General features: G+C 57.0%; 1 protein-coding gene across 2 annotated transcripts in view; it reads left to right on the plus strand.

The window, feature by feature from the left end:
* Positions 1-1,221: 1,221 nt before the first annotated feature.
* The window catches only part of OSBPL5 (oxysterol binding protein like 5), a 75,709-nt gene continuing 49,445 nt past the window's right edge, over positions 1,222-27,485 (plus strand). Inside the window, exon 1 of one of the 2 annotated variants that reach the window (XM_077862820.1) lies at positions 1,222-1,372. In XM_077862820.1, coding sequence (XP_077718946.1) covers positions 1,358-1,372 — 15 coding nt within the window. In that variant the 5' untranslated portion in view covers positions 1,222-1,357. Of the gene's footprint in view, positions 1,373-26,253; positions 26,389-27,485 lie in introns of those variants that run through there. The other variant, XM_077862823.1, reaches the window with a different exon arrangement.

The raw sequence follows: 27,485 nt of genomic DNA on the forward strand, positions 1-27,485 counted from the left end.
CCCACCCCAAGCCCTGAATCCTGCAGCCCAAGGGTGACTCTGCAGCCCAAAGAGAGGCTGGCACTGGGGAGGCAGAGACACCCACAGCCAAGGCCCAGGGGTGGCATTTCTGACACAGTCTGGATGAAGACCGTCTGCTCCACTGCCCGCTTCCCTAACTCCTACGAGGAGTCACGTGGATGCTCTTCCAGCCCAGCTTCTCAAAAAATATTTGTCAACTATTGCTCCTGCAAAGCTGTAGGCCTTCTTTGGGGCACAGCTGGGCAGGGGAGGGGTGGGCAGAGAGGGCTGGGCTGGGCCGGGTGGATGGGCTAGGCAGGGGCGGGTAGAGAGGGCAGGGATGAGCAGGACCAGCCTGGGCTGGTCAGAGGGTAGACAGGCAGGGCTGGGTGGGCAGAGCAGGGCAGGGCTGGGCTGGACAGGCTGGACAGGAGAGGGGGAACAGGGCAGGACTCAGTGGACAGAGACGGGTGGCCTGGGCTGGATGGATGGGCGAGGAAGGGGAGGGTGGAAAGCTCAGGGCTGGGATGGGATGGGCTGAGATGGACAAGCGAGGCAGGGGAGAGTGGACAGGGCAGGACTGGGTGGGCAGAGCAGAGGTGAGCTGGGCTGGATGGATGGGTGAGGAAGGGGAGGGTAGAGAGGGCAGAGCTGAGCAGGACCAGCCTGGGCCAGGCTGGCAGTGGTGCTGGGAGGAGCTGGACACCCAAGGGGATGGGGAATTACACTCGAATACAGGAAGACTCTCCAGTGCCCCTGACGCGCTGTGTGACCCAGGCAGTCACCCACCCTCTCTGTGCCTCAGGCTCTGCCCCACTTCTGCCTGGAGGGAGAGGCCAGGAGGTCAGCAGGGGCCCTACCACCCTGTCCCGAGGGTCTTCAGGTGTTTCCCGCTGCAATCCCTAAGCCAACCTGCCAGACAGAAGGCAAGGCTGCAGGGGGTGTTAGGTAACACCCCAGCCTGTACCTCGTGCACCTCAGAAGGACGCAGCCAGGGCTGGAACCAGATCTGTCTGGCGCCCAGGAGGCGGCTTGGACAGCTGGTCCCGCTGCTGGCAGCTGCGGGCTCCGAGAGTGCAAGCAGAGCAGCCGGGAGTGCAGCGGGATCTCCACGGCCGGACCTGCGGTGACCCCCGACCTGCCCGGCCAGCGGCCACCACGCCCTGCTGCCTGCGGGTGGCCCCATCCCCGGCCACCAGTCAGAGAGTCCCTGCGAGCCGGGGCCAGCTCAGGAGGCGCAGGGCCCCCGCCAAGGAGAGCCCAGGCGCAGGGCACCTGGGCGGTGGCCTCGGCCGAGCCTTCTGCAGGCTGAGACTCCAGGGGACCCACCCGGAGCGGGGAGCGAGCCGGCGCCCACATGCCCTGCTGCACGGTGAGTGGGGCAGGAGGGAGGGCTCTCCTGGGCCCCGCGGGGAAGGGCACCCCCCTGCAGGCGGGGGGCGGGGCTGGTGGGCACTGAGGACGCGGGACTGGGGACCGGAGCCGTGGGGAGGGGGCCCGGGAGCGGCAGGTGGCGCGAGCGGCCGGGTTTCCGCTGACTTCTTCAAGTTCCCTGGGGGCTGCAGGCGGCCCGCGGGCACCTGCTCTGCCCGCACCCCAGCAGCGCCCAGCCCGGCGGGGTCGTGCGCGGAGCCGGTGGGCGGGGGGCCGGGCCGGGGCGGCCGTGCGGTGCTGCATTGCACCCACATCCCGGGCGCTCGCTCGGGCCAGCGCCACCTCCAGGGCACCTCCTGAGCCGGCCTCCTCCCGGGGCAGGGCAGCCGGCGACTGGCGACGGGATCCTGGGGACTCGTCAGCAGACAGGCGCCCCCTTCGCGGTCCCTTGTGCAGCGCGCTCTCCCCTTCTCAACGCCGGTGACTTCTTTTCCCTCAACTGTTTCTTTTCTAAAAACCAGACTTTCAAGGGGCGTTGGCAGAATGGTGGACAAGGCCGAGGGGTGCTCTGGGTGGTAGTGGGGGGTTCCTCTGGACCTGGGAGCTCATCGTGGGGTCCGTGGCCCCAGTTCCCCGGGCCCCCCAGGCCGGTGGGGACTTTGTGAAGAGCGGAGCCAGAGGCAGCCTGGCCTCAGGCCTGAGACTTAGGGGGAGCTGCCCCTCAACCTGAGATCCGGGGCCCCCAGCATCATGGGGGGACAGTGTCACCGAAGGCTCCTGTGTGGGGCAGCTGGAGGTCACTTTCAGGTGCCCAGAAAGAGCAAGCGGGTGCAGTGCCAGCTCCCTCCTGGCTCCGTCGTCCTCCGATGAGAGTGCCTCACTTTTCCCAGTTCTAGCCACCCGCCCCTCCCGCTGCGGCTGTGTAAGTGCTGGTGCTGGTCCCGCTGGCGGTGGCCCTCCCCTGGGCTCTCTCCTCCGGTGTTTATGTAACAGAGGTGGCTGCGGCCCAGGCCCACTGTGGCACAACCCAGGAGAGGACAGCCCCGCTAGCGCCCACGGGGGCAGGAGTGGCCCGCTCAGGACCCTCGGTGCACTCGCGGGGGAAGGCTTCAGGCTGGAGCCCTGGGTTCTCTGGCCAAGAGCTGGTTGGACTGGGCTGGGTGGCCCAATGGGGACGGCACGGTGGGGCCTGGACCCCAACCTGGCTTCTTCCCAGCTGTGTGTCCTCCCACACCCTCTCTCTGCCTTTCTTTCCCCGCCTGTGAAATGGAGACGGTCGTATAAATAATTGTGCCCACCTGGCCATCCTTGTGAGCATTAAATGACCCCCTCTGTGCGTGTGGGGGGGGGTAGTGGCCCATCATGACATGATGCTTTACCTGTATGTTGGCTGTATGATATTTAACTAAACAATCATTAGCTTTAATGTTGTGTCTTCCACTCATCTTTGCGGGGAAACCAAATTTATGTGTCAGGTAGGTAGGGGCCAGACAGGCCTGTAGGGGCGAGATACAGTACCCACAGGCCGGGAGCTTCAAGTCCCGTGCTGGAGACAGGGGGGGGGGGGGCAGCAGTGCTCGGTGAAATGCCCCATAAATGCAGGCTACACAGATGGCTCTCTGCAGGGGCCCGGTGTCCCTCTGGGCTCTGCCCCCAGGGTGGCTGGCCCCACGGCCCTGCCCCGCCGCTGCCCGCCTGGGTCTGAGCCTCCCAGCCCAGCAGGTAAGATCCCTCCACCACCAGGGGCCAGCAGGGGAGCCACACAGACTGCCCCATAGCAGCTTCCGGCCTCCACAGCAAGGGGACGTCAGGTCTGCTCTGCATCCCCAGCCCCTGAAGTTGCCCCAGGCTGGCCGGCCACCCTCCCAGGAGACACCATGTGTGGGTTCAGGGGCTGGACCCTGCCTGCGGCCGCTCAGAGAACATAGCTCCCAGTTCCTCGACATTCCCACTGCCTCTGGCTGGCTCCTCGCCCTGGCCGCCAGCATGGAGGAGGTGAGGAGAGGAATACTAAGTAGCAACCTCACATCTTCAATCTCTTCCCCCGCAGCCAGGGACCCGGGAAAGAGGAGGGAGGCCCTGGATTTGGGGTGCTGTGCACACAGCCAGGCAGAGGCAGAGGCTGAGGTGCTGGTCCCGGGCCCCTCCCCTGATGCTGGCCCCTCCCCACCTCTTCTCTAGAAGGGAACCCGTGGTGATGGGCAGGGTTGGGGGCAGGGGCTGGGAGCTGGCAGGAGTCTGAGAAGGAGGTGACTCTTCCAGGTACTTTGGGGGTGCGGTTGGGCCAGTGTAAGCAATGAGAGGGGGGCTGGACAGCCCCAAACCCAGCCTGCTGGCTGGGCTCCTGCTTCCCTTCCCAAGGAGCCCCCCTGGACCGCCTGGGTCCCACATGGGCCCTGCTGCCCAGACTCCCGGCACACCCTGGCTGCCCCCTGCCACCCCCCAGCCTCCGCCCCCAGCCCAGCACAGGCTGGGCTCCCTCCTCCTCTCCCTGCCCCTGGGTGAGGCTGGGGCGGGCAAGGATGCACAGACCCGGCCAGCCAGGGACCAGCACCAGGCAACCTGGGATGTGTCCCGGAGTCCTTCTAGGCCCTGATTTACAGCTGGCCACCGGAGCCAGAAGCCAGGAGCATCTTCCAGATGGCCCTCCTTGGCTGGCCTGTCCATCCTCGTCACACATGTGCCCGTCCTGCACACCCCTGCCCTCCGCGGAGCCCTGGGGCCCTGGCTCTTGCCCTCCCTCCCTCCCTTGAGCTGCCCTGGCTCCTTCCCCAGACCCATCTGGGCATCAGGACCGGCTCAGCAGGAGCAAGGCTCGCAGGCGCGGGGAGGAGCCCCCAGCTCACGTCCCTTCCCTCAGTCAGGCTTGCTCTGCCCTCAACAGCGAGGGCTCGCCAGACCCCACGTGGGTTCCACACCCCTTCTCTGACCAGCGGCTCCTCTGTCTAGCCGTGAATATTTTCACCAAACATCTATGGGCCCTGTCCAGTCCTATGCGGCGAGGAGATGCAAGGAAGAGCTACACGGGGCCCCCACCCTTCCACCCCTGACCCATAGGCCCCAGGGGAAAGACTTGGAACAAGTGAGTAACAGAGCAGTGGGGGGTGTGCAGGCTCCCTGGCCCCAGTCAGGCCCAGGGCCAGCCCAGTGTGGGGCCCTCTCACGATCACAGTGACTCGATCACAGTGACACGTGCCCCCCTCCTGCTTCCTAAGTGCACTGACCCAGGAGCCCCTCCATCAATCCTCACAACTACCTGTGAGTCAGGGCCGCAATGACCCCGGTTTACAGCTGGGGAAACTGAGGCATGTGGCTGTTGTATTAGTTAACTCATGCTATGTAACAAATTGCCCCAAACTTAGCAGCTTAAAATGACCCCAGCTATTATCTCCTGTGGGCCAACCGTCCTGGCAGGCCTGCTGTGTCCGGTGCTCAGGGGCTCACAGGCAGAAATCAGGGTGCTGGCCAGCGATGCTCCTGTGGGCTCTGGGGACAAGTCTGTTTCCACGCTCATCCGGGTGCTTGGCCAAATTCAATCCCTTGCAGCTGTGGGACTGAGGCCCCGTTTCCTTGCTGGCTGCCAGCAGGGCCACCCCAAGTCCCCTGCCATGTGGCCCCTCCATCTGTAAACCACACTCGGGAGCCCCACCCTGCTAACTTCCCTTCTCGTGACCCCAAAGACAACTGATCAGGGACCTCCATTAATTGGCAAGGAGCCCTGCTGCAAGTCACCTGACACCATCACGGGAGCAATATCTCCAATTCACATGTTCCCACGCCCAAGGCGGGCTCATCTGGTCATTGGAATGACCTAGAATTCTGCGGGCCCCAGAGATTCGGTCACATTCAAGGTCAAACAGCTCTTACTGTGGTCACCAACCCAGGAGGCTGGGGTCCAAGGAACCAGCCCATCAGGGAGGGGGTCCCAAGCCCAGGCGAGCAGGAGCCAGGAGGCACATGCGGGTGGGAAACCCGGGGCCACGTCAGAGCAGGGAGCTGGCCTGGAGTGCCAAGGAAGAGGCCAAGGGTGCAGGAAGCTAATGCCCTGGCCATACAGGGGGGCACGCAGGGCCTTTGGGTTGGCTCCAGGCCCAGCACCCAGCTACCCAGGCAGGAGCCCAGCCGAAGCCCCTGGGTGGCAGCGGGCAGAATGGAGCAGGGGAGAGACTCCTTCATCCCAGGCCCGATCCACAGTGGTTCATGGCGAGCCCCGGCCATCAAGAAGAGGCCTGGCTGCCCCTGCCGCTGAGGACATTTGGGAGCCACCAGGGGCGGGGAGGAGGGGCTCTGAGAGAGGGTCTCCGGGGTGACTTGCCCTTGGGTGAGCTGCTGCCCTCTGTCTCCCTATTTACCGTCTGTTGGCCCAGATGGCAGCAGCCAGGAGCTGAGACCTCTCTGCTTTGCTCCCCGTGAGGTTTGCAAGGTGCACTCAGCATGCAGCCCAGGGCAGCCTGGTTATAACACCCCGACTGACCAACTTCGAGGCCACCACCTGCCAGCCCACCTGCAGAGCAGACCCGACCCCCAGGGCCCCTCTGAAGAGGACACCGGTGGACGGAGCCAGGCCCATGCAGGCCAGCCTCCTGGGTCCCGAGCTCTGACAGCACCTGCAGTGGCCTCGGCTGGCCGTCCTTGGCAGGTGTGTGAAGGAGAAGGAAGTTCGCGTGGGCCTCCTGGCACAGACGGGGCCTGTCAGCTGCCTTAAATTACAGCTCACCCCCTGTCAGCAAGGCTGTCTCCTCCCTCTCTCCTTGGGCAGGTTCTCACTCATTTCTCTCTGCCCCTCCGGGGTCCTCTGCATCATGCAGAGGGCACAGGACACATGGAGGTGTGTAGGCCAGGATTGCTACGGCCAGCACATCAGCAAGGAGGCCTCTCCAGGCGCCAGGGCCCGGGCTAAGGGCTTCCCACAGATGCCGTCACCTTGGCCCCCCACACATCACAAAACATTCAAGGGGGTCTCAAGACCAGCATGGGCACCACCCCAGCTGGCAGGGTTCACAGTCAAGCTAGAAAATCAACGAAGTCAGGAGAGCTGGGTAGGGGGGTGGCAAAGAGGCGTGAGCAGGGGACCCGGGGCTCGGGGCCCTGCTGCCTGAAGCTGCCAGAGGCCTCCCCAGAGGAGGTGGGGAGGGCCTGGGGCCCAAGGCCAGGCAGGATCCTGAGCTCGTGAGACCCCCACCCCCCAGCCCCTCTCTTCTGACCTGCAGTTGAGACTTTTTCTCCTTTCTCCAAAGCAGGGAAGGGCCAGTCACAGGCCAAGTGATCAACACCTGGCATCAGTGCCCTTGCGACCCCTGCTTGTCACCTGTCACCCACTCATGAGCCCCGGGATGCCTCCTTCTTCCACCTGCACAGCAGGTGTGTCTCAGTGTCCTGGGGCAGCTGTAAGCAAGCACCACAGAGTGGGCTCGCAACAGGCATTTACTTCTGCCCAGACCCAGGGGCTGCAAGCCTGAGATCAGGTGTCGGCAGGGCTGGTTCCTCCTGGGGACAGAGGGGGTTTAGGTGTAGGCGTCTCTCCTGGCTTCTGGTGGTCGTTGGCAAACTTTGCCTTCCTGGCGGGTAGAGGCATCACCGCATCCCAGCCTGGAGTCCCAGGCTGGCCGCTTCCCCTGTGAGCTGAGCCCTCCTTCCCCAGGGCCCTCTGCCAGCCCCGGCCCCACAGCCCACAGAGAGACTTCCAGCTGGCTGTGGCCCTGGCCAGCCCCGGGCAGGGGCCAGTTCCAGGCTGGTGGGTTTTGCCCCTGGGCAGTTGTGAGGGTTTTTTTCCTACTTCCCACTTCTCCCTGGAGCAACTCCCCTTCTTCCCAGCAGAGGTCACTGTGGGGTAAGGGTTTGCTAAACTGGACCCTGGAGAGTCAGTCCCACTCAAGGAAGGGGTGGGCCCAGGGGAGCGGGTGGGCCCAGGGGGAGCCAGTGGGTGCAGGGGGAGCCGGTCGGTGCAGGGGGAGCAGGTGGGCCCAGGGGGAGCCAGTGGGTGCAGGGGGAGCGGGTGGGTGCAGGGGGAGCCGGTGGGTGCAGGGGGAGCAGGTACGCCTGGGGGAAAGGGTGGGCCCAGGGGGAGGAGTAGGTCCAGGCAGATCGGGTGGGCAGGGTAGAGACCCCAGTGGAGCCCAGCAGTGCCCAGCGGGAGCCAGAGGTGACCATGTTCACAAGGCCAGCGCTGGCGACAGGGAACCAGGGAACCGACCGATGGCACCTCCGAGTTGATGCGTTCATGAGGCCCGCCGCGCGGGGCCAGGCCTTCGCCCACACCGGTGCTCACCCATCCTGGCCACTGAGACGCACAGAGCATCAGTGGAGCGCCCGCTGCATGCCAGGCACAGGGCCCTGCTGTTCACAGGCATTCTCTCATCGAGCTCTCCAAAAAACCTGGCCAAGAAGGCGGTGTTAAAAGCCCCGTTTTAAATAAATTAATTAATTAAATAAAAGCCCCATTTTATGGGAGGGGGAGGCTGAGGCTCGGCACAATAACCCATAACCCGGAGCTGTCGGCTGGAATGAGTCTCAGATCTGATGATTCATCTGCACCTTTCTCCACCCCCTAGTTCAACAGCTATTCTCTGAGGCAGAGATGCTTATCGGACATCCCTTCGGATGGAGATGATTAAGGTTTGCCTCCCAGGAAGGACGCAAAGCCTCTTAGTCTAAGCTCCTGGCAATCACTCACACCCTTAGTGTGAATGAGCAGGGGGGCTGTTAGGGCCTGGTCAGCACACCAGGACGTGGAGCACTGGGTATCCAGGACCATCAAGCACATTCAGAGCACCTGGGGAGCTCCCTAAGTAAGGGGGTGCACCCTGCAAGAGAGCCCAGAAGGCAGCAGGTGCCCAGCTGGTCCTGCAGAAAGAGAGCGTCCACCCTCAACCCTGCCCACCAAGGGACTGGGGGTACCTGCAGGGCTGCAGAGATGAGCCCCTGGTCAGCCTGAGGCAGGGAGGGGACGGAGGGGCTGGGGAGGTGAGGAGGGTGCTACAGAGGAGCCAGGGCCCCACAGGGAGCCCATCTGGGTCTGCCGAGAAGGCCGTCTCAGTCCCCAGAAACCCCCATACCCGGCACTGGGGTGGAGGTGCCCTGCAGGAGGCTCCCCTTTCTGCTACTCCTCTCTCTAGCCAAGAAAGGGGTGACCTAACCAGGACGGGAGGGCAGGGATCAAGATTCCTAGAACACCTCCCCACCCCCCACCCCCGGGCCCCCTGTGTGGATCTGACTCAGGGTCCCTAAAGACCTACTCTGGCCAGGAAGCCAGAACATGCCAGAAAGAGCACATGGGCCAGCGGGAAAGAGTAGGGCTGGCGGCAGGCCTCGGGGGCTTCCCGGACAGTTGTCCCATCCAAGCCCCGGCCACACCCTCTCATCTGTGAGCCGTGGGGCTCCGTGCCAGCTGTCCCCAGAGCATGTCCCTAAGGGGGACAGCTCCAGCTCACCGTCCTCCACAAAGGCCAGCTCTCTGACACACCAGCCTCCCCCCTTCTCTCCAGGTGCCGAGGGGGCCCCGGTGACTCTCTGGGGTAACAGGCCCCTGGCAGGTTCCCCTTACGCCCCCCTGGCATACCCCCTCCGCGAGCCTGGGCTGAAATCCCAGCAGCCCACAGGGGTGGTGTGAGTCTACCACTCAGTGCTTTGCTCCAAGTGACCTATTTCTAAAATAGAGAGGCGTTTGTGCGTGCGTTGGGGGTGGGGGTCATGTCCCCACACCCTCCGGACCTCCTGCTTCTATAGGACAGCAGCCAATTCCAGCCAAGCTGTCCCTCCGTCCCTGTTCCTTTCCATTCCGTGACCCTTCGGAGGACCCTTCGTGTCTGGTGTTCAGTTCCCGGGGCTGGCTCAGCGGATGAGCCAATTTGGGGGGCTCTGTTTGTGGTCTCCCTGCGGTGTTGGGGACTGGGGGGCTGCCCCAAGGACCCAGCTCATCTGCCGGGCTGTGCAGTCACATCACCTGGGGCGCTTGTTAAACTCCTGAGGCCTGGACCCTCCCCTCCTCACCACCAGTTATGCAGGACTCCCTGGGGGTGCACTTGGGCAGGGGGGTGGGGGATCTGGGCCAGGCCTGTAGGCTGCTAGGGAGGGACTTTATGGGAGGAGGTGGGGGCTCCACAAGAGGCCAATGACCTGACTCGGAACACAGGTTGGAAATAAGGAAGAGGGGGCCCAGCAATCACAGGGGGGCTCTCTGGGGAGCCACCGAGAGAGCTGGTTCATAGCTACGCGGATACACGGAACCAAACCTCCCAGACCAAAACCACAGGAGAGTAAGACCTCGCAGGACCAAGGACGTCGGAATCTCCTCTGACTCGCCTGCTGGACATCCAGCCCTGCTCAGCCCCCAGACCTCCCAGGAACCTTACAAACAACGCAGACAGATGGGGGGTCTCCCCCCGGTGCTCACAGTCAGGTCCATCCATCCGTCCACTGGGCTCCATGGTCCTGACTCACGGAAGGGGCGTGAGCCAGGGGATGTCCAGGGTGGCTTCCAGGAGGCAATGAGGCCGGAGCCCAGAGCTGAAGGAGAACTGTGCAGGCTGGGAATGGCACGTCCCTGTGGAGGGAGGACGCCAGGTGGCAGGACGTGCCTGGCCACTGTATTACGGTTTTCCCCTTCACCTTCTCAGCCCACGTCCCGGCGTCACCTCCCACGTTCACACCCCTTGGCTCCACTAGGAGCTGCGGGTTCCCAGAAGCTCGCTGCTCCCCAGGCCTGCTCCCTCCTGCTCTGCACCTTCCCTTCCCTGCAGCCCTCCTCAGGGGGAGGAGCCTGCCTGAACCCAAGAATCACCTGCTGGAGGAAAATGCCAACACCCAGGCGCCCCCAGGAGCTAGCTGGTCTCCGCCAGGGCCCTGGAATCTGCATTCAGAACTCCGCCCTGGTGAGCCCCAGATCCCCTCTGCACCCGCGCTGACCAGCCCCACGTCGGGCCCACCTGGGCACTGACCCTCGGCAGTCCTTTGGATGAGGCCAGGCCAGGAAGGGGACACGCGTCTGCTCCAGCAGCCCCCTGCCCGCACCCGGGGGCTCACCGCTGACCTGCTGCTACGCGGGTGTGCCCGGACCCCCGACGCTGCCCCCACACTGAGCACAGGCAGAGTCGGGCCCAGGGCTTCCTCACGCTTCCCCGAGGGCCGGACGTCCGCCTTCGTGTGAAACTCACGGCAGCAGCGACCCAACGAATCAAAGATCCACTGACATCCTGGCTTCAGCAAGAGTGCAGGCCCGAGGCCGTGCGCCCCCTTCCCCGGCCGCCCCCAGGCCCATCCTGCCCTCTGCCCCCTAGGCCGCTGCTGCTCTTGACCGCGTGCGACTCCTTGTACTCAGGGACTGGCGTTGCGCTGCGCCGGTTCCTCGACTTGACGCTCCTGCTTATGCTGACATCAGCTACACCACGTAAACATCCCCAATCTGAACGCTTTGAAATCCGTGGTTCAAGTCAAGGTTATTTTTATTAATAAAAATCTACAGAAAAAAATCTTCAGTGAAGTCCCTCCCCTTCGCATACACCTTCGTCGCAGAACCCCGGGGCTGGAAGGACACACAGTCACCGCCCGACTTCCCACCCCAGACCGCCGTGTCCCCTGCGCAGGAGGCTGACCCCACCGGCTCACCCACACAGACCTCGGGAGTCTCCAGTCACCAAGCTGGCTGCGGCCTCCGAGTCCTCCTGAGAATGCATGGGCCCTGGTTCTGCCCCTGGGGTCACTCACAACAGGGCAGCACTTTCAAGCACCCCACTTCCTCCACACATGCACCCCAGGACCCAACCACATGACCCCCCACCAGTTAGTCTGCTTTCTTCTGGGCCCACTCCCATTTATCTGTGTCTTTCTTTGTGCCCACTGCTGATCTCAAGAGCTCATGTGGACTTAAACAGGTTATGATATATCAGGATCATCACCTCCTACGATACACACACTATACCTCTGTTAATGTGACCCAAGTGTGTCTGTGGGGGGAGGATGTATGTGTAGCATCTGTATCACACACCCCAGTAACAAATTAATGAGGTTCTCCTTCAGACAATATTTGGATTTATTTGGATACCTGGGTGGCTCAGTGGTTGAGCATCTGCCTTCAATTCAGGGCGTGATCCTAGAGTCCCGGGATCGAGTCCCACATCAGGCTTCCTGCCTGGAGTCTGCTCCTCCCTCTGCCTGTGTCTCTGCCTCTCTCTCTGTGTCTCTCATGAATAAATAAGTAAAATCTTTTAAAAATATATTTGGATTTATTAAGGGCCCTGGGTGAGTCCTAGCCTGAGGGCCAGTGTCTGGGGAACTTGGGAGCCCAGAGCCACCAGTGCCCAGGCTTCTCAGCTCACCTGTCCCCGTCATGATGTTCACACTCACCTGTGCACATGCAGGGTCAGCCACCCCCACAGCCGGGAAAATCATCCCTCAGACACACATGGAGTCAAATCCTTCCTTTGTCACTGGGGCCGTGAGACCTCAGGCAACGTGCTGAACCTCTCTGAGCTTCAAATCCTCATCCATCAACTGGCAACGGCATGGTCTGTGCTGAGCACCACGGTGACAGCCCCCCCCCCCCAAGCCAGTGGGCACACGGGAAGGTCCCCATAAGTCACCTGTCCGTCCTGCCTCCCAGGCCTTGCCGTCCGTAGACCTGACTGCTCATCAACCCTCGGGGGCAGTGGGGGCCCAGGGATCATCCAGCCATCAGCAGGAGGCATCTGTCACCTCCACCATTGGTGGGAAGGGGGATATGAGAGAGAGACAGAGAGAGACGCCAGGCAGATTACGTGTGCATCCTTGGGACAGGGCCTCCAAGAGCTGAGTTAACCGAGAATGTCCAGGCTGTGAAACTGTGTTCACCTGGGCCAGGCTTAGTTAGCAGGTTCATTGAATTTCTAAGCCCACCCACCCCCAGCCAGGATGAATGGCACTGCCTGGTGCAGCAGCACTTGTCCAGTGACCTCACAGAGAATCCCTTATCCACTGGCACTGAAAGTGATGATCAGACTCAGAGAGAGCAAAGCAGGCCACAGCAGGTGCACAGGGCGTCCCTGGCAGCCCCCCGCCCACCATCAGACTCAGTTGCGAGATGGCCAGGCTCAGGGTTTCCTCCCTGGTGCCCTCCAAGGACCTTGCCAAGGACCACCTTGCTGGATGCCCCGCCCAGGCCTCAGACCTGAGCACAGAGGTGCATCGCCCTGGGGGACCGGGGACACCTCACCGCCTCCACTCCAGGCTCCCCTGCACAGGGTGTTATGGGTGTATCAGCCAGGGGTCTCTAGAGGAGCAGAACCGGTGGGGCACAGAGAGGTCTGTACCAGGAGGAGACTTATCACAGCAGTTGGCTCATGTGGTTGTGAGACCCAGAAGTCCTGCGATCTGCAGACAGCAGGCTGGAGACCCAGGGAACCAGTGGTGTGCTTCGGCCTGAGTCTGAAGGCCTGAAAAGGGAAGGGGTGGGGGGGGCAAGTGTGAGTCCCAGAGTCCGAAAGCCTGGGAACCAGGAGGGCAAGGGAAGGTGGATGTGTCAGCTCCAGAAGAAAGAAAGAATTCATCTTTCCTCACCTCTTTGTCCCATCTGGGCTCCTGGTCCATCTGGTCTCGCCCCACTGGCAGGTCCTTTACTGGGTCTGCTGCATCAGGTGCTGGTCTCAGGACACCCTCCCAGGCACACCCAGAAGAGTGCTGTGACACCTGGACATCCCTTAGACCAGTCAACCTGATGCATAAAATAGGCCATACCATGAGCCTTTGTGAACATTTGTTTCTTCCCCATCTTCCCTGGCCTAGGAACGAATGCATGAGGACATGAAGATGGTTCAATGCACCACGTGCTCCATAGTTGCATTCCAGGATTTGGGGCAAGCTGCTCCATGAGTGGGCGGCAAGGGTGCCGCTCCTCTGACGTGATGGGCATAAGGTGGTATCTCCTTGTGGCCTCAATCTGCATGTCCCCTAGGATTGGTGATGTCCAGCATCTTTCCATGTGCTATTGACCATTCGTATGTCTTCTTTGGAGATGTGTCTCTTCATGTCTTGTGCCCGTTTTGGAATCGAGTTTATTGTTGTTGAGGTGCAGGAGATCTTTATATATGCTGGATATTGACCCCTTATCAGGCATATGTTTGCAGATATTTGCTCCTTCTGTGGGTCTCCTTCTCCCTCCATGGACAGTGGTCTGTGACACACAGAAGTTTTCAATCATTTTTTTAAAAGATTTTATTTATTCATGAGAGACAGAGAAAGAGAGAGAGAGAGGCAGAGACACAGGCAGAGTGAGAAGGCAGAGGGCTCCATGCAGGGAGCCCGACGTGGGACTCAATCCTGGGTCTCCAGGATCAGACCCTGGGCTGAAGGCAGCGCTAAACCGCTGAGCCACCCGGGCTGCCCCAAGTTTTTAATCTTAATCAGGACCATTTTATCTACTTTTTTCTTTTGTGGCCTGTGACTTTGGCATCACATCCTAGAAATCACTGCCCACCACAGTGTCACAAAGCTTTTTCTCTGTGTTTTCCTCTAGGGGTTCTATAGCTTCAGCTCTTACTTGGGGCTTTGATCCATCTTGAATGAATTTCCATACATGCTATTAGGTAGGGTCCAACCTCACCCTTTTGCATGTGCATGTCTTGTTCTCTCAACATCATTTCCTGAAAATTCCCCCATTGAGTGGTCTTGGCAACCTTGTTGTAAATCGTTTAACCATATAAATGAGGGTTTATCTCTGGGCTCTCTATTCCATCGGTCTGTACATCTGTCTTTGTGCCAGGATCACACTGTTTTGATAACGTAGCTTTGTAGTTAATTTTGAAATCAGAAAGCATAAATCCTCCAGTTGTGTCCTTTTTCAACATCATTTTGTCTGTTTGGAGGCCCTTGTGATTTCATATGAATTTTTGGATGGATTTTTCTATTTCTGCAAAGAAGTCACCGGGATTTTTCTAGAGATTGCATTGATTCTGTAGATTACTTTGAGTCTTACGGACATCTTAGTGGGCAGTTCCTTTTTGCCCTGGACCCTTTCCACCAGGTAGAGAGTGTGAAGGGAGAGAGGACACTGCAGAAAAGCAGATAAAGTACTTTTCAGAGTCTAGACCCACACGGTACTTCACAGAAGCCACTAGTCACACTGGCCCATTCAAACATGCCAAATTCATTAAAATTCAGTTCCCCGGTTGCACGAGCCATATTCCAAGCACTCGGCAACCACACATGGCTGGTGGCCACCAAATTGGGCCACAGGGCTTACCAGACACTTCCATCGCTTCAGAAAGTTTGGTTGAATGGTGTCATCCTAGACTTTTTTTTTTTTTTAAGTTTCCTCTCTTTATTCCAGCAACTGAACAATAATAAAAAAGAATTACATGAAATCCTACTGTCACCAAGTCTGAGAATAAAAATCAAACAGGATGGTTTTCTCTCTTTTAAGGCAGAACTAGGAGATGATTTTTTTAAAAGAGCATTTTCAGTTAAATTGTAGCTAAATGCACTTTATTACTGGAACGCATCAAGATTTAGAAGGATTAGAAGAGCTAGCTAATTGTCTGTACACACAGTGACTCATGCAGTCCATTTGCCCGGGATTAATCTTCTGTCGAGTATCTCCTGGCTGGGCTATGTGGCTCGTGTGACATTGATTGTGTGTTCTGTGTGGAGCCGGAATTGAAAACTGGGAAAACAGATCAATTTAGGGGCCAGAAAGCTACCACAGAAGAGGTGTTCGCATGAATTTCAGGGACTCGGATCTTCACGCTTCTCTGATGAGTCCAACCGCCACGTTTGATTGAGTTGTTCTTGTTTGAAGAGCACCTGCCTTAGGCCCATGGGACACGTAGGGTCCAGCAGGTGAGCCACCATTTCAGGTGACCTTAAGTTAGAGGATATTGGGCTGGTGCAAGAAATCTGATAAAAATGCACAGTAGGGAAGAAATGGCACCTATCAAAGAGAAATATACTGATATGTTAAGATTGAGACTTAAAATGGTCATCAGCATATTCCTTCTTCAAGCACAGCTGACGTCTCAGGAGTACGTCATGGTGATGCAGTAGGATGTGATTCCCCCAGCAAGTCCACCACCTGTCCCCTGCGAAGTCATTACACGGTGGAGAGCCTCCCCCATGCCGAACCATACCTCCCTGTGGCTTATTTATTTGACAACCAGAAGCTTGTGCTTCTTAGCCGCCTTCCCCTGCTGCGCCTGCGTCCCACCCTCCACTCTGGAACCCACCAGTTTGTTTCTGTGGTCTGCTTCTGTTTGAGAATCCTTTGTTTTGCTTTGTTTTGTTTTGTTTTGTTTTGTTTAGAGTCTACACAGAAGCAAGACCATGTAGTGTTTGTCTTTCTCTGTCCGACCTGTTTTATTTGCAATATCCTCTGGATCTGTCCATGTTGTCACAGATGGCAGGATTCCACTCTGTTATGACTGAGTGATATTCCATCGTGTGTGTGTGGGTGCGCGTGTGTGTGTGGGTGCGTGTGTGTGTGTGTGTGTGTGTACACCAGTTCTTTATCCATTTATCCATTTATCTGTCGATGGACAATTAGATCATTTCCATATCTTGGCTGTTGTAAATACTGTTGCGATAAATACAGGACTGCAGATATCTTTGCAAATTAGTCTTTTCTTTTCTTTTTTTTCTTTTCTTTTCTTTTCCAGATAAATACCCAGTAGTGTGATTACTAGATCATAAGGTAGCTCTATTTTTCACTTTTTGAGGAACCTCCATACTATTTTCTTTTTTTTTTTTTTCTTTTTTTTTTTCCATACTATTTTCCAGAGTGGCTGCAACAGCTTGCATTCCCAACCATCAGTGTAAGAAGGTCTAGTTTCTTCACATCCTCGCCAACACTTGTTGTTTCTCATGTTTCTGATTTTAGCCATTCTGACTGGTGTGAGGTGGTATCTCGCCGTGGCTTTGATTTGCATTTCCCTGGTGGTGAGGGATGGTGAGCATCTTTTCCTGTGCCTGCTGGCCTTTCGTGTGTCTTTGGAGAAATGTCTGTTCGTGCCTTCTGCCCATTTTTAAATCAGGTTGGCTTTTTTCTTAATATGACTTGCAGGGAGTTCTTTATATGGTTTGGATACTAACCCCTGTTGGATGCATGATTTGCAAATGTCTTCTTCCATGTCGTTTTGCTGGTGGTTTTCTTTGCTGTGCAGAAGCTGTTGTTTGCTGTAGGTTCGCTTGTTAATTTTATCTCTCGTTGCCCCTGCCTGAGGAGACTGGCCCGAAAACAGATCACCAAGACCAATGTCAGAGAGGTTACGGCCTATGTTCTCTTCTAGGAGTTTTAAGGCTCCTGGTCTCTCATTTGGATCTTTCATCCACTTGGAGCTGAGATGTGTGTGCTTTAAGATAGGGATCCAGCTCCATTCCTCGCACGTCGCTATCCAGGCCTGGACTTCGCTAAGTTGCAAGAGGCCCAAAGTGGAAATATAAAAATCCCCAAGTCTGAACCGGCTGAGATTCTTTCCACAAAATAGGGCCTCGAATAAAAATCAAGGCAATTATGGTCAGTTGTTGGAAGGCAGAGTTACAATTCTGATGGGCGGCGTGGACTTCAAGGAACTGATTTTCATCATGAAGCAGGAAGGAAGGAGAGGGAGTGGTGGACGCTGGTGGTGCCCACAAGAAGGCTTCTCTGGAGTCCACCTCTCAACCCCAAGGAGATGCAGGAGCTGCAGGCTCAGCCCGGACCTGTGCGCCCCCAGGCAGGAGACTTAGGCCTTATTCTCCTCCTTATACAAATCCACAGCCTCCCTTTTGTCTTGTCTATCTTCAGTGAAGCCTTTCCCACTACACCCACTGCCCAGGCCCCTCCAAAGCTGAGCCTCCTGCAGCACCCCCTTCCCCAGAAGTCCACCACGTGCCCCTTCCTCGTTGGCCAGCAATACAAGGTGTGAGTTGCAGGGCTGCTGCTGGCTGGCTGTCACAGCCCTGACAGTTAAGGAGAACAGCGATAGGGAAGGGCCTGAGAGCCCCGCCTCCAATGGCACACACCCACATCTAGGAACAGTGCCAGACCCCCAGCCAGGAGCCACGTATGGGAGGATGGCCCCATACTTGTGGCCAAACTCCTCCAGAGAGGGCCAGATGGAGGACCCTGAGGCCTGCAGTGACAGACACTGCTTCTTTCCCACCCCAGACAGGGCTGTGGTCATCCTTGGCTGGGCACACTCTGGGTTCTAGGTATCCTTTCAGAGACTTTGAAGGCCTCGACGTTCATGATGGGCCACCTCCAGCCCTTCTCACTGCAGACCCATGGGCAGCCCTCCAAAGCCTGAGCATCAGCGGCTCCCCTACCCTGAGCTGGCCCCACAGGGCTGTTACACCAGCCTTGGCTGATGACCTATGTCCATAGGCACCCCTATGTCCTGGGAGCCATACCTTTGAAGGCTTGGGTCCCCTGCCCTGGCCCTGGCAATAAGACTCCAGGTAACCAGGACCAGAGGTGCTTTTGGAAAGGGCTGGAGCTCATGATCCTGTACATGCTGGGCCCTCTCCAGAGTACTTATAAGGCGTGGTGCGTGTCTCCATGCAAGCCAAGCTGTCTGGTCCCCACTCACTTCTTTCTGATATGCAGACCTCAGTTATTTATTTTCAAATTGTCGCTTACCAATTATATATACACTTTTTCATTGTTCCACCAAGATGCCTTTTGATATGTAATTATATTCTGTAAAGTCCATCCTTTTCAGGGTATAGCTGTAAGCGTTTTGACAAAGCTATACAGTTGAGTAACCACCACCACAACCGAGGTGAGGTAAAGAACAGTTCTGGCACCCCCCAGAATCTCCTGGTGTCTCCCTGTGGTCAGTCCATCCTCACTCCACCCTGAACCACTGGCAAAACCAACGTGTTTCCTGTCCCTACATTTTGCCTTTTCCAGAACATCATATGAATCATACCATGCGTAGGCGTTTATGTCTGGCTTCTTCCACTTGGAGCGATTTGAGATTCATCCATGTTGTTGAGTGTGTCTATGGTTTGCTCCTTTGATTGTTGGCTAGTTTTCCACTGAAGGGACGTACCACATTTTCTTTACCCCCTCACATTGAAGGACATTTGGTTGTTTCAGCCTTGGATGATTAGGAGTCAAGCTGCTGTACATACGCATTTTCATGTAGGTTTCATGTGGGCGTAAGTTTTCATTTCACTTGGGTAAATACCTAGGAGTAGAACAGGCAGGTCTCATGGTCAGTATCTGTTTTCCTGTATGTGGAACCACCAAACCATCATCCCGGCTGGCTGCACCACTTTGCACTGCTCTCCTCAGTGTGGAGGGCTCTGTTGCTGCCCACCCTGGGTACTCATTATCTGCCTTGGCCATTCTAACGGGTGTGTGGCGCTAGCTCATCATGGTTTTTATCTGCAATTCTCTAATGACCAAAGCTTTCCCATGTGCTTATTTGCCACAGGCAAAGCTTCTTTGGTAAGATGGTTGCTCAAATGTTTTGCCCATTTTTTATAGGGTTGTTTTATTTTCTTACTGAGTTTTGAGAATTCTTTATATTTTCTGAATACCAGTCCTTTATCAGATACGTGTTTTGCAAACATGTTCTCTCAGCCTGTGGCTTATCTTCTTGTTCTCTTAACAGCATTTTTGAAATAGGAGTTTTTAATTTTGATGAAGTGCCAAAGTCTGATTTACCATTTTATTCTGGTACAGATTGTGCTTTTGGTATTATAGCTAAGAAAATGTGGCCTAACACAACATCACAAAGATTTTCTTTCTCCTATGTTTTTCCTAGAAGTTTTATAGTTTTATGTCTCAGATATAGGTCTATGACACATTTTGGGTTAATCTCTGGTTAAGGCATAAGGTATGTACCAAGGCTTATGTATTGGTCTAGGTATATGTGTGTTTATTTTTGCATGTGGATATCCAACTATTTCAACACCATTTGCTGGAAAGATGCTCCTTTCTCCATTGAATTGCTTTTGTATCTCTGTAAAGAATTGATTGACCATATATGTGTGGCTCTGTTCCTGTCCCATTGATCTGTGTCTGTTCTTCTGCCAATACTGCACAAGATTGATTTCTCTAACTTTAGAGTAAGTCTTAAAATAAAGCGGTGTGAGTTTTCCAATTTTATTTTATTTTTTCAAAACAGTTTTGGCTATTCTAGTTACTTTGAGTTTCCACACAAATTTTAGAACCAGCATGTCACTTTTTATACCAAAAAATCGTGCGGGAATTTGGATTGAGATTGTGTTGAATCTATTGACCAGTTTAAGGCAAATTAACCTTTGCCTTTAACAGTATTGAGTGTTCCAATTCATGAACATGGTATGTCTCGCTATTTGTTTATGTTTTTTTTTAAAAAGATTTATTTATTTATTTATTTATTTATTTATTTATTTATTTATTTGAGAGAGTGTGCATGCCCACAAGTAGTGGGGGAGGAGCAGTAGTAGGGACAAGCTAGAGGGAGAGAATCTCAAGGAGACCTCCCATTGAGCACACGGGCAGTGGGGGTGGGGTGGGGGGCTCAATTTCACGACCATGAGATCATGACCTGAGCCAAAATCAGGAGTGGGAGATTTAACAAACTAAGCCACTACCCCTGTTTATGTCTTATTTGGTGTTTTTTTTCATCAGTGTTTTGTATTTTCAGCAAATAGACTTTTTGTATATTTTTTAGATTACATTTAAGTGTTTCATGTACTTTGGTGTACTGAGAGTAGATGGTGAGTTCAACAATAATGGTGGTAGTGGAGATGATGGTGATGATGATGATCATGATGATGGTGATGATCATGATGGTGGTGATGATGGTGAATATCATGAACATGATCATGATAGTGATGGTGATGAAGATGATAATAATAGGAGAGGAGAAGGTGAGAGTGGCAAAGCCTGGATTCACATCTCATTCTGACTCTAAAGCCCAAATTAATTCCAGCATACCATACTGAAATCTGTGTAATCCACTTTCTAGCATCCTCTATATCAGTGGCTTTCAAACCTTTTAATCTCAGGATCCTTTCCATTAAAAAAAAAAAAAATTATTGGGACCACAGAGAACATTTGCTTCTGTAGACTAGTCTGTCAATGTTTACTCAATTTTTAAAATATTTTTATTTAATTATTCATTTGAAAATAACAATGACAAACCCATTATGTTAACACAAATAATGCATTATTTATGAAAACTATATTTTCCAAAATAAAAGTATTTGTTGGAAAGAATGACATTGTTTTACATTTTTTGAGAGTCTTTTTAACATCTGACTTAATGGAAGCCAGCTAGATTCTCACATCTGCTTCCATGTTCCATATTGAAATATCACATGGTTGTAGCCTCTGGAAAATTCCCCTGTCGATTTTAAGAGAATAAAGGTGAAAAAGGCAAATAGCATTCTAGAAGCATAATAATCTTTTGTGTTTTGGACCTCTGGAACAGTCTCAGAGACGCCCAGGAGTGTTCCAAGTTCACACTTTGAGAACTGCTGCTCTAGATCCTCCAAAGTAAGTGTAGACAATCGCAGCTGCAGGGAGCCCTGGTGTTCCTGCAGGGGCAAAGAAGCACCCCAGAGCTGTGCATGCTCCAAAGTGACATGTCATGTGACCTGCATGATCTTCCCTCCTCACATTCTCGGTTACCTTCCCATAATGTTGCTGGGCTTCTTATCAGCCTCTTGGTGGACAAGTTATGCCTGCTAACCAAAACCCAGCCCCATAAGAGAGTGGCTGCTGACCAGTGTCCTGGTGACAGGAGCAGCACGTTTGACCACCACCAGACCCAGCACCGTGAATCTGCAGAGCCACCCTCCCCAGGACAGGTTTCCACATCAGGTTTTCCACAGAAGAAAGGGTAGCACCTCTCTTGGGCACATATACCCCCCCAGCTGCTCCCTCCACAGAGTCCCAAAGGCAGATCCGGCCTTGGAAACTGTTCTTTCAGCACTCACTGTCCATGTGTCATAGGCAGCAGCCCCAAGCCCTCCCCGGACTTGGAAGAGAGAATGTGCCAGATTCCCCACGGTTCTCCCAAAGACAGACTGTACAAAGCCAGACCTCAGCCCCAGCGGGTTTCCAAAACCTGTGCCTTGGGGCACTGGGTCACCCCAACTGACTGGTGATCACCAGACAGATAGGGCAGCCCCCGAGGAAGGCTGAGGCCTTCAGTGCTCCAGGGAAAGCCTTCCCTGCTCATTCTATCCTCTCTACACTGGGGCTAGGGAGGGCAGGGCTCAGGCGTCCAGCCTGGATTTTCTCCAGTCATTGGCTTCCCGGACCCTAAAGCTGTGTCCTCACATGAAGACCAGAACAAAAGCATTTAGAACAGGAAAGAAGCTCAGCGTACCAAGGACAAGCTCGCTAATACAAGCACTGCAGGTGTGATGGTTACCTGCCATAGTGGGGTGACGTGTGTCCCCCAGAAAGACACATCCATGTCCAAACCCCCAGTACCTGTGAATATGGACTTATTTGGACATAAGGTGTAAGTACAGGTGTACTTAAGGATTTCCAGATGAAATCATTCTGAATGATCTTGGTGGATCCTAAACCCAATGACTGCGTCCTTCGAAGAAGAAGGAGGAGATTCAAGACAGTGTCACAAGAGGTGGGAGGGGAGAAAGTGGTGGGCCGACAGCTGCAGAGGCTAGAGGGATGCAACCACAGGCCAAGAAACTCCAAAGATTGCCAGCACGTCCTCCGGCTGACTTCCAGCTTCTGCGTGCTGCTCTTGCCCAGAGAAGAGGCCACTGACACACAGTGGATATCACAGCTAAGCTGCAGGTGGGCCCTGCCGGAGAATATGGCTGGGGGTGAGTGAGCTGACCCCCCTCCCCTGGGCACTGCCCACCCTCAGGGTGTTTCCCTGAGCACATCACCCCACCTCGCAGCTGCCCCATCATGGTCCTGCTCCCTTCTCAGTGCTCAGTGCCCCAGAGGATGCTGCAGGCACTAGCCCCATGCACGAGCCAGAAGACATGTCTGCTGGCCTAGATTTTCACCTGCAAGAACCAACTCTGTATGTGCGAGGGGGTCCGAGTACGGATGCATGAGCACGTTCACCAGCACACAGCACACACGCTCCTCATGAGCCCCGAAGGCCACGCCAGCCTCCCAAGTCTAGATATGGGGGTGTTGCCCTATAAATAGCACCTTCTCATCCCTCCAGGTAGCACAAGTACTGTCGCCCAGAGAGGTGGGAAAGGCATGTCTTTATTACCATCAGATGTCTGCCTGAATCCGCGGCTTTCTGGAAGACGGGTATGTGTGTAAGAGACACGGAGAGGGCACGTGTGAGCGCCACCCGGGAGGCAGGCCTGCTCAGGAAGCCCCAGCCTGGAGGCAGGAACCCCCCAGCCTTCTGAAGGAGAGTCTGCAGCTGGACTCTCCCCGGGTTCCCTGAGAGAACAGAAGACGGCCCCTGCTCAGCCCCCCGCACCTGGCTCGGTGACTCAGGGTGTGAGGACAGCGGCGTCTCTGTGGAAAGGAGGGTCATGTCAGGGGACACAGAGCCTCCCTGCTCCTCCCCGGGCCCCCCCTCAGGCTCTGCCGGCGCCACGCTCCACCATGGGAGCTGAGGCCGCAGACACCAGTACCGCCCAGGCCCGCCCAGGCCCGAGGCCCAAGGCTCAGAGAGGGAGAGCCTGCCTCCTGCCACTGCCAGCGGGGTGGGCCTGACCCATGCGTGGCCTGAAGCCCTGCCTCTACCTCCCCTCCCTGCTGTGGGGACAATGGTGACCCCCACCTATGCAGAGCGGGTGATGCAGCGGGGTCACACGTAGAAGCTGAGGACACAGTGCCAGACTCATGGTGACAGATGGATAAATGCCACAAGCATTTTTAAGAATTAGCTGTTGTGTTCTGGAGACCATCGGGCTTCAAACTCAACATACACCACTTGTGGGTGTTACCTTAGCCCCACTGCCCAGGTGAGGGAACAGCCTAGGGAGTGAAGGGTCTCACAGCAGAGATGCTTCCAGAGCTGTCCCCAAGTTCTGCATGCCACACCCCCAGGGTGGACTTGCCCTCAGGGCAGCAGGGAAGGCAGCCGGGCCCAGGTTCACCTGCCCTGGCCAAACCTCCAGGTTGCCCCCCTGACCCCCAGAGTAACAGGATCAGGGCCCAGCTAGGAGTAGGGCATCCCACCTACACCCTTACAACTTAGGCCTCAGTCTCCTTACCTGAGAAATGGGGAGAAATTGTACTGCAGATCCTGCCGGCTCAGAAAGCAGAGGCAAGGATACAGCGGGCACCACACCTGGCTCAGCTCTCCTCCCCGGGGACGTCAGCCCACCAGTGCCGGGCCTTGCAGAGGAGGGAGCCCAGGGAAGCCCATCCCTGCAGCCACCGTCTCTGAAAGGGGCCCAGGTGTGTTCTAGGTGTGTTCCATGGTCTCTGGCTACCCCAACCCTCACCAGGGAGTTAGCCAGGTCTAGAGGGAGGGGTGAGGGCTTGTGAGGCTTTATCCCTGCACCTGTGTTTTTTTTTTTTTATTATTAAGATTTTATTTATTCATTCGTGAGAGGCACAAAGAGAGAGGCAGAGACACAGGCAGAGGGAGAAGCAGGGTCCCTGTGGGGAGTTGGATGTGGGACTCAATCCCAGGACCCTGGGATCATGACCTGAGACAAAGGCAGATGCTCAACCACTGAGCCACTCAGGTGCCCCCAGAGCCATTCCTTTCCCTGGGTTCAGTTCAGAAGTGTGTTCCTGCCCGGGGTACGCATGGCCACTCTGGACAGGGGAGGAAGGAAAGCTACTCTTCTTGGCCCCATTTATAGGTGAGGAAACCAGGGCAGAGGATTGCAGGGACTTGCCCAAGACCCCGCAGCTCCCAGCAGCTAGCCCACCCCACTCCACTCATCCCCGAGCCTTTCCACAGTCTTGGTCCTCCACACTGACCACAATGCCCATACACCACCTCCATTTGACAGGTGGATGAGCTGAGGCCCAGAGGAACAGGTCACCTGCCCAGGGACCGAGCTGCTCTCTGGAGCATGCTCCCTCTCCCAAACCAGGCAAGAAGCTGGAAAGGGTCTTTCTGGAAGAGTCCAGGGTCAGCCATGCTGCTGACACCTAGTGCTGGGTCTAAAAGGGTGGCACCTTCCTTGCTTCCCAGGTGGTCACCTGCTGATCCACCTGGTGATCCATCGCAGTGAGTGCATCAAGCTTGTCCAGACTCCACCCTGTGACCCACCCCCCTTTGTCATCTGGGAGAACAGTCTTTCCCACCCCCATCCCTATATTCGGCCAGGTGTCCCTTTGACACCTCAGCAGCGTCATTTTGTGACATCAAGATGGTTGCAAGTCACCAGGATCATCAGTGACTGGAAACTTCCCCTACGGTGGCCCCTGAGACCTCCGCCCCAGGAGAGAACAGCTTTGTTTTCTTCTTCGGTCCCTCACGCATTGGCCCAGCAACCAGCAGTTTGCTAGGCTCCTGGCCACCACACCCCAGCTTGTGCAGAGGCTTCAGAGAGGGAGGAGTAGTCCCGGCCGGTGTCCATCTGCCCTGCACTGCGCATTGAGCAGACCCTCTCCTGAAGGGGGGGCCACTTGCCACAGGCCGCAGAGCAGGAGTCTGCTATGGCCCTGAGCATCTTGTCTGAGCAGTTCTGCATCCGAAGGCCTTGCAAGGTGACTATGGGGTGGGAGGAGGCTAGTCCTGGGGAGGCACTCAGAGCAGTCCAAGGTAGTACCCCCTTCCCTAGCCCAAAGCCCCTCATAACCATCAGTGGCTGGTGCTTCTGTGCCCCTGGAAACCACCACCTGGTCTAAGAGGTGGGCCTGGTGCTGAGGCTGGGGGAAGGGATTTGGTTGGGGGGTACACCAGCTGGCTGGGGGCAGAGCTCAAGTGGGCCCTCCTGCAGTGGCTTTCCCCAGGAGACTGGCTCTTTCCAGTCCCAGGGCCTGAAAGGGGCCCCAGTGGGCAGTCAAATGTGCCAGGCTTGCCCCACAGTCCTGCCTAGTGGTCCTGCTGCATCCCCCTGACCATCAGGCTTAGGGGCGGCCCTTGGGACACCCTTGACCCAACATAAATAAAAAGGTGGACATTCACCTGTGAGCCAGAAGCTTCAGATTGGGAGAGGAGATTGGGGCTTGGCCAAGGTGTCCCATTCCTTGGAGGGGAGCAGACTGGCTGAGGGTTTCCATTTGGAAAAGGCTCTGCACCCTGGCATGGCCTACCCGGGCTGGGGGTGCCTGGAAGGGACCAGGTTCTTCTTGTCTCTGCCCCCAGAAGGTAGATGCTCTCAGGAGGCCCCCTGCAGTTCCAAAGACTGCATGGTGGCCAGGGCTGGGGAGACCCTCACACTGCTGGGCTCCCACCTGCAGCATGAGTGACTTAATAGAACAGGACTTCAAGATCTAAAAAGCTCTCTGGGAGCAGAAGGGATGAGGGGGACGCACCGGAGGAAACGTGCAGGTGGGCCCCCAGTAAGCTCCTGGCCAGAGGTCCTGCTAGAAACGGGGTTTTGGCACACCTGTAAGACAAGGACAGAGGGCCTGGGTTTCTGGGGTTCCTTCTATGCTCTGGTGGCTTCTGTGCCTGGAAGAAAACTGGTCTGGGGCCCAGGAAGAGAGAGGGGGCACCCTGGACTCTGCTAGGGTGGGCTGCAAGCGGCCAAGCATCTGTGACCACCGCACCATCTGGCAGCTGGTAAATGGGAGGACCCCTCCAGGCTACCCCCCTGGCCCCCCAGGCTCATTCACCACCGTCAACCCTGCCCGGGGGCCTGATCCAACTGCCACATACCAGACCCGGGTAGGGAGTAGGGGGGCGAGGAAGCCTGGGGTCCCTGTGCCCCAGTCCGGGATCCCACCCGGGTTTTGTGGCCGCCGAGCCCTCCCCGTGCTCCTCGCCCCTCCCCGCCGCGGCCCCCGCTCCTCCCCGCTCCTCCCTCTTCCCTTCCTCCCGCGCCCTCCCTCCTCCCCGCCCCCTCCCCTCCCCTCCCCTCCCCTCCCCTCCCCTCCCCGCTCCCTCCCCGGGCTCCGCGGTTGGATCAGTCCTCTGGCATTTCCTGCAGCCGGGCCGCCGCCAGCTGAGCCCCGCGCGCCCGGCCCGCCCGCCGGCACCGAGTCTCCGCACGGTAGGCGCAGGGGCGCGGCGGGCGGGGGCCGGCCGGGGAGGCGGCGGGGAGGGCCGGGGCCGGGCGGCGGGGCCGCGGCCGGGAGGGCCCCGCGCGTCGGGAGGGCCGCCAGCCGCGGGCGCGGGGGTCGGGGAGCCCCGAACCGCGGCCCTCGGGCGGGGGACTGGGGCGCAGCCGGGGGGCCCGGGGGGCGCGGGGGCCCGGGAGTGGGAGCGGCGCGCGCAGCAGGCTTCCCGCTCGCTCCGCGGGGCCTGGACAGGGGACGCGGGGGGGTTGCGCGCCCCCAGCCCGGCCGCCCTGGGTCGGGGCGCCCCCCGCGCCCCCCGCGCCCCCCGCGCCCCCCGCGCGTGGCATCGCCGCGCCCGGCGCCTTCCCGGGGGCAGCGGTGTCTGGGCCACGGAGCGAGGGGCTGCCCGGGCTGGGGGAAGACCCTGCCTCGCCCACCAGCCACAGCCACCACCTCTGGGCCGCCGACCCCCTGAAGATAGAGACTTAGCAAGTGGGAGGGCAGACCGGAGTCAACCAGAGGGTCCTGGGGAGGTGGGCCGGGGAGGGGGCGCTGTCAGCAGCCCCTGGGGCCACTACCGACCGGGGCTCCCCAGGCGCCGCCCCTCCCCCCTTGCGGGCTGTCTGCTGTCAGCAGCCAGCTGGAGTTAGGATTTCCAATGTCTGGGGATGTGGACAGGTCCTGCGGGGTGAGGTAGGCTTCTCGGCCCCCACGCATCCTTGCGCTGGGCCCAGCCTGGCCTTGCTGGAGCAGTTGGTTGGATTCCTGCTCTTTTGCCATTTGGGATTTTACTCACACTTTGCTGCTCTGTCTACACAAGAAATCATATAGATATGTGTCTGCCCATCTGCCTGAACCCCTTCAAAATGCCTTTTACAGGTGGACCTCTGTAATTGTCTCCAGGTTACAGCCCGCAGGCTGGGGACAAACTAAGGGTGTCACAGCTAGGGACGTGGGCACAGCCTTTGGGTTAGACGTGTGTGTCCTTGGGTCTGTGTGCGTTGTGTGGATCCAGGCCCCAGAGGGCAGAAACCCTGGCCTCAGCAATAGCAGGCTGAGTGGTCTTTGGGCTGTGTTCTCACCCCAACTG

This window comes from Canis aureus, chromosome 21 (genome assembly GCF_053574225.1).
Source record: "Canis aureus isolate CA01 chromosome 21, VMU_Caureus_v.1.0, whole genome shotgun sequence".
NCBI classification, from domain to species: domain Eukaryota; kingdom Metazoa; phylum Chordata; class Mammalia; order Carnivora; family Canidae; genus Canis; species Canis aureus.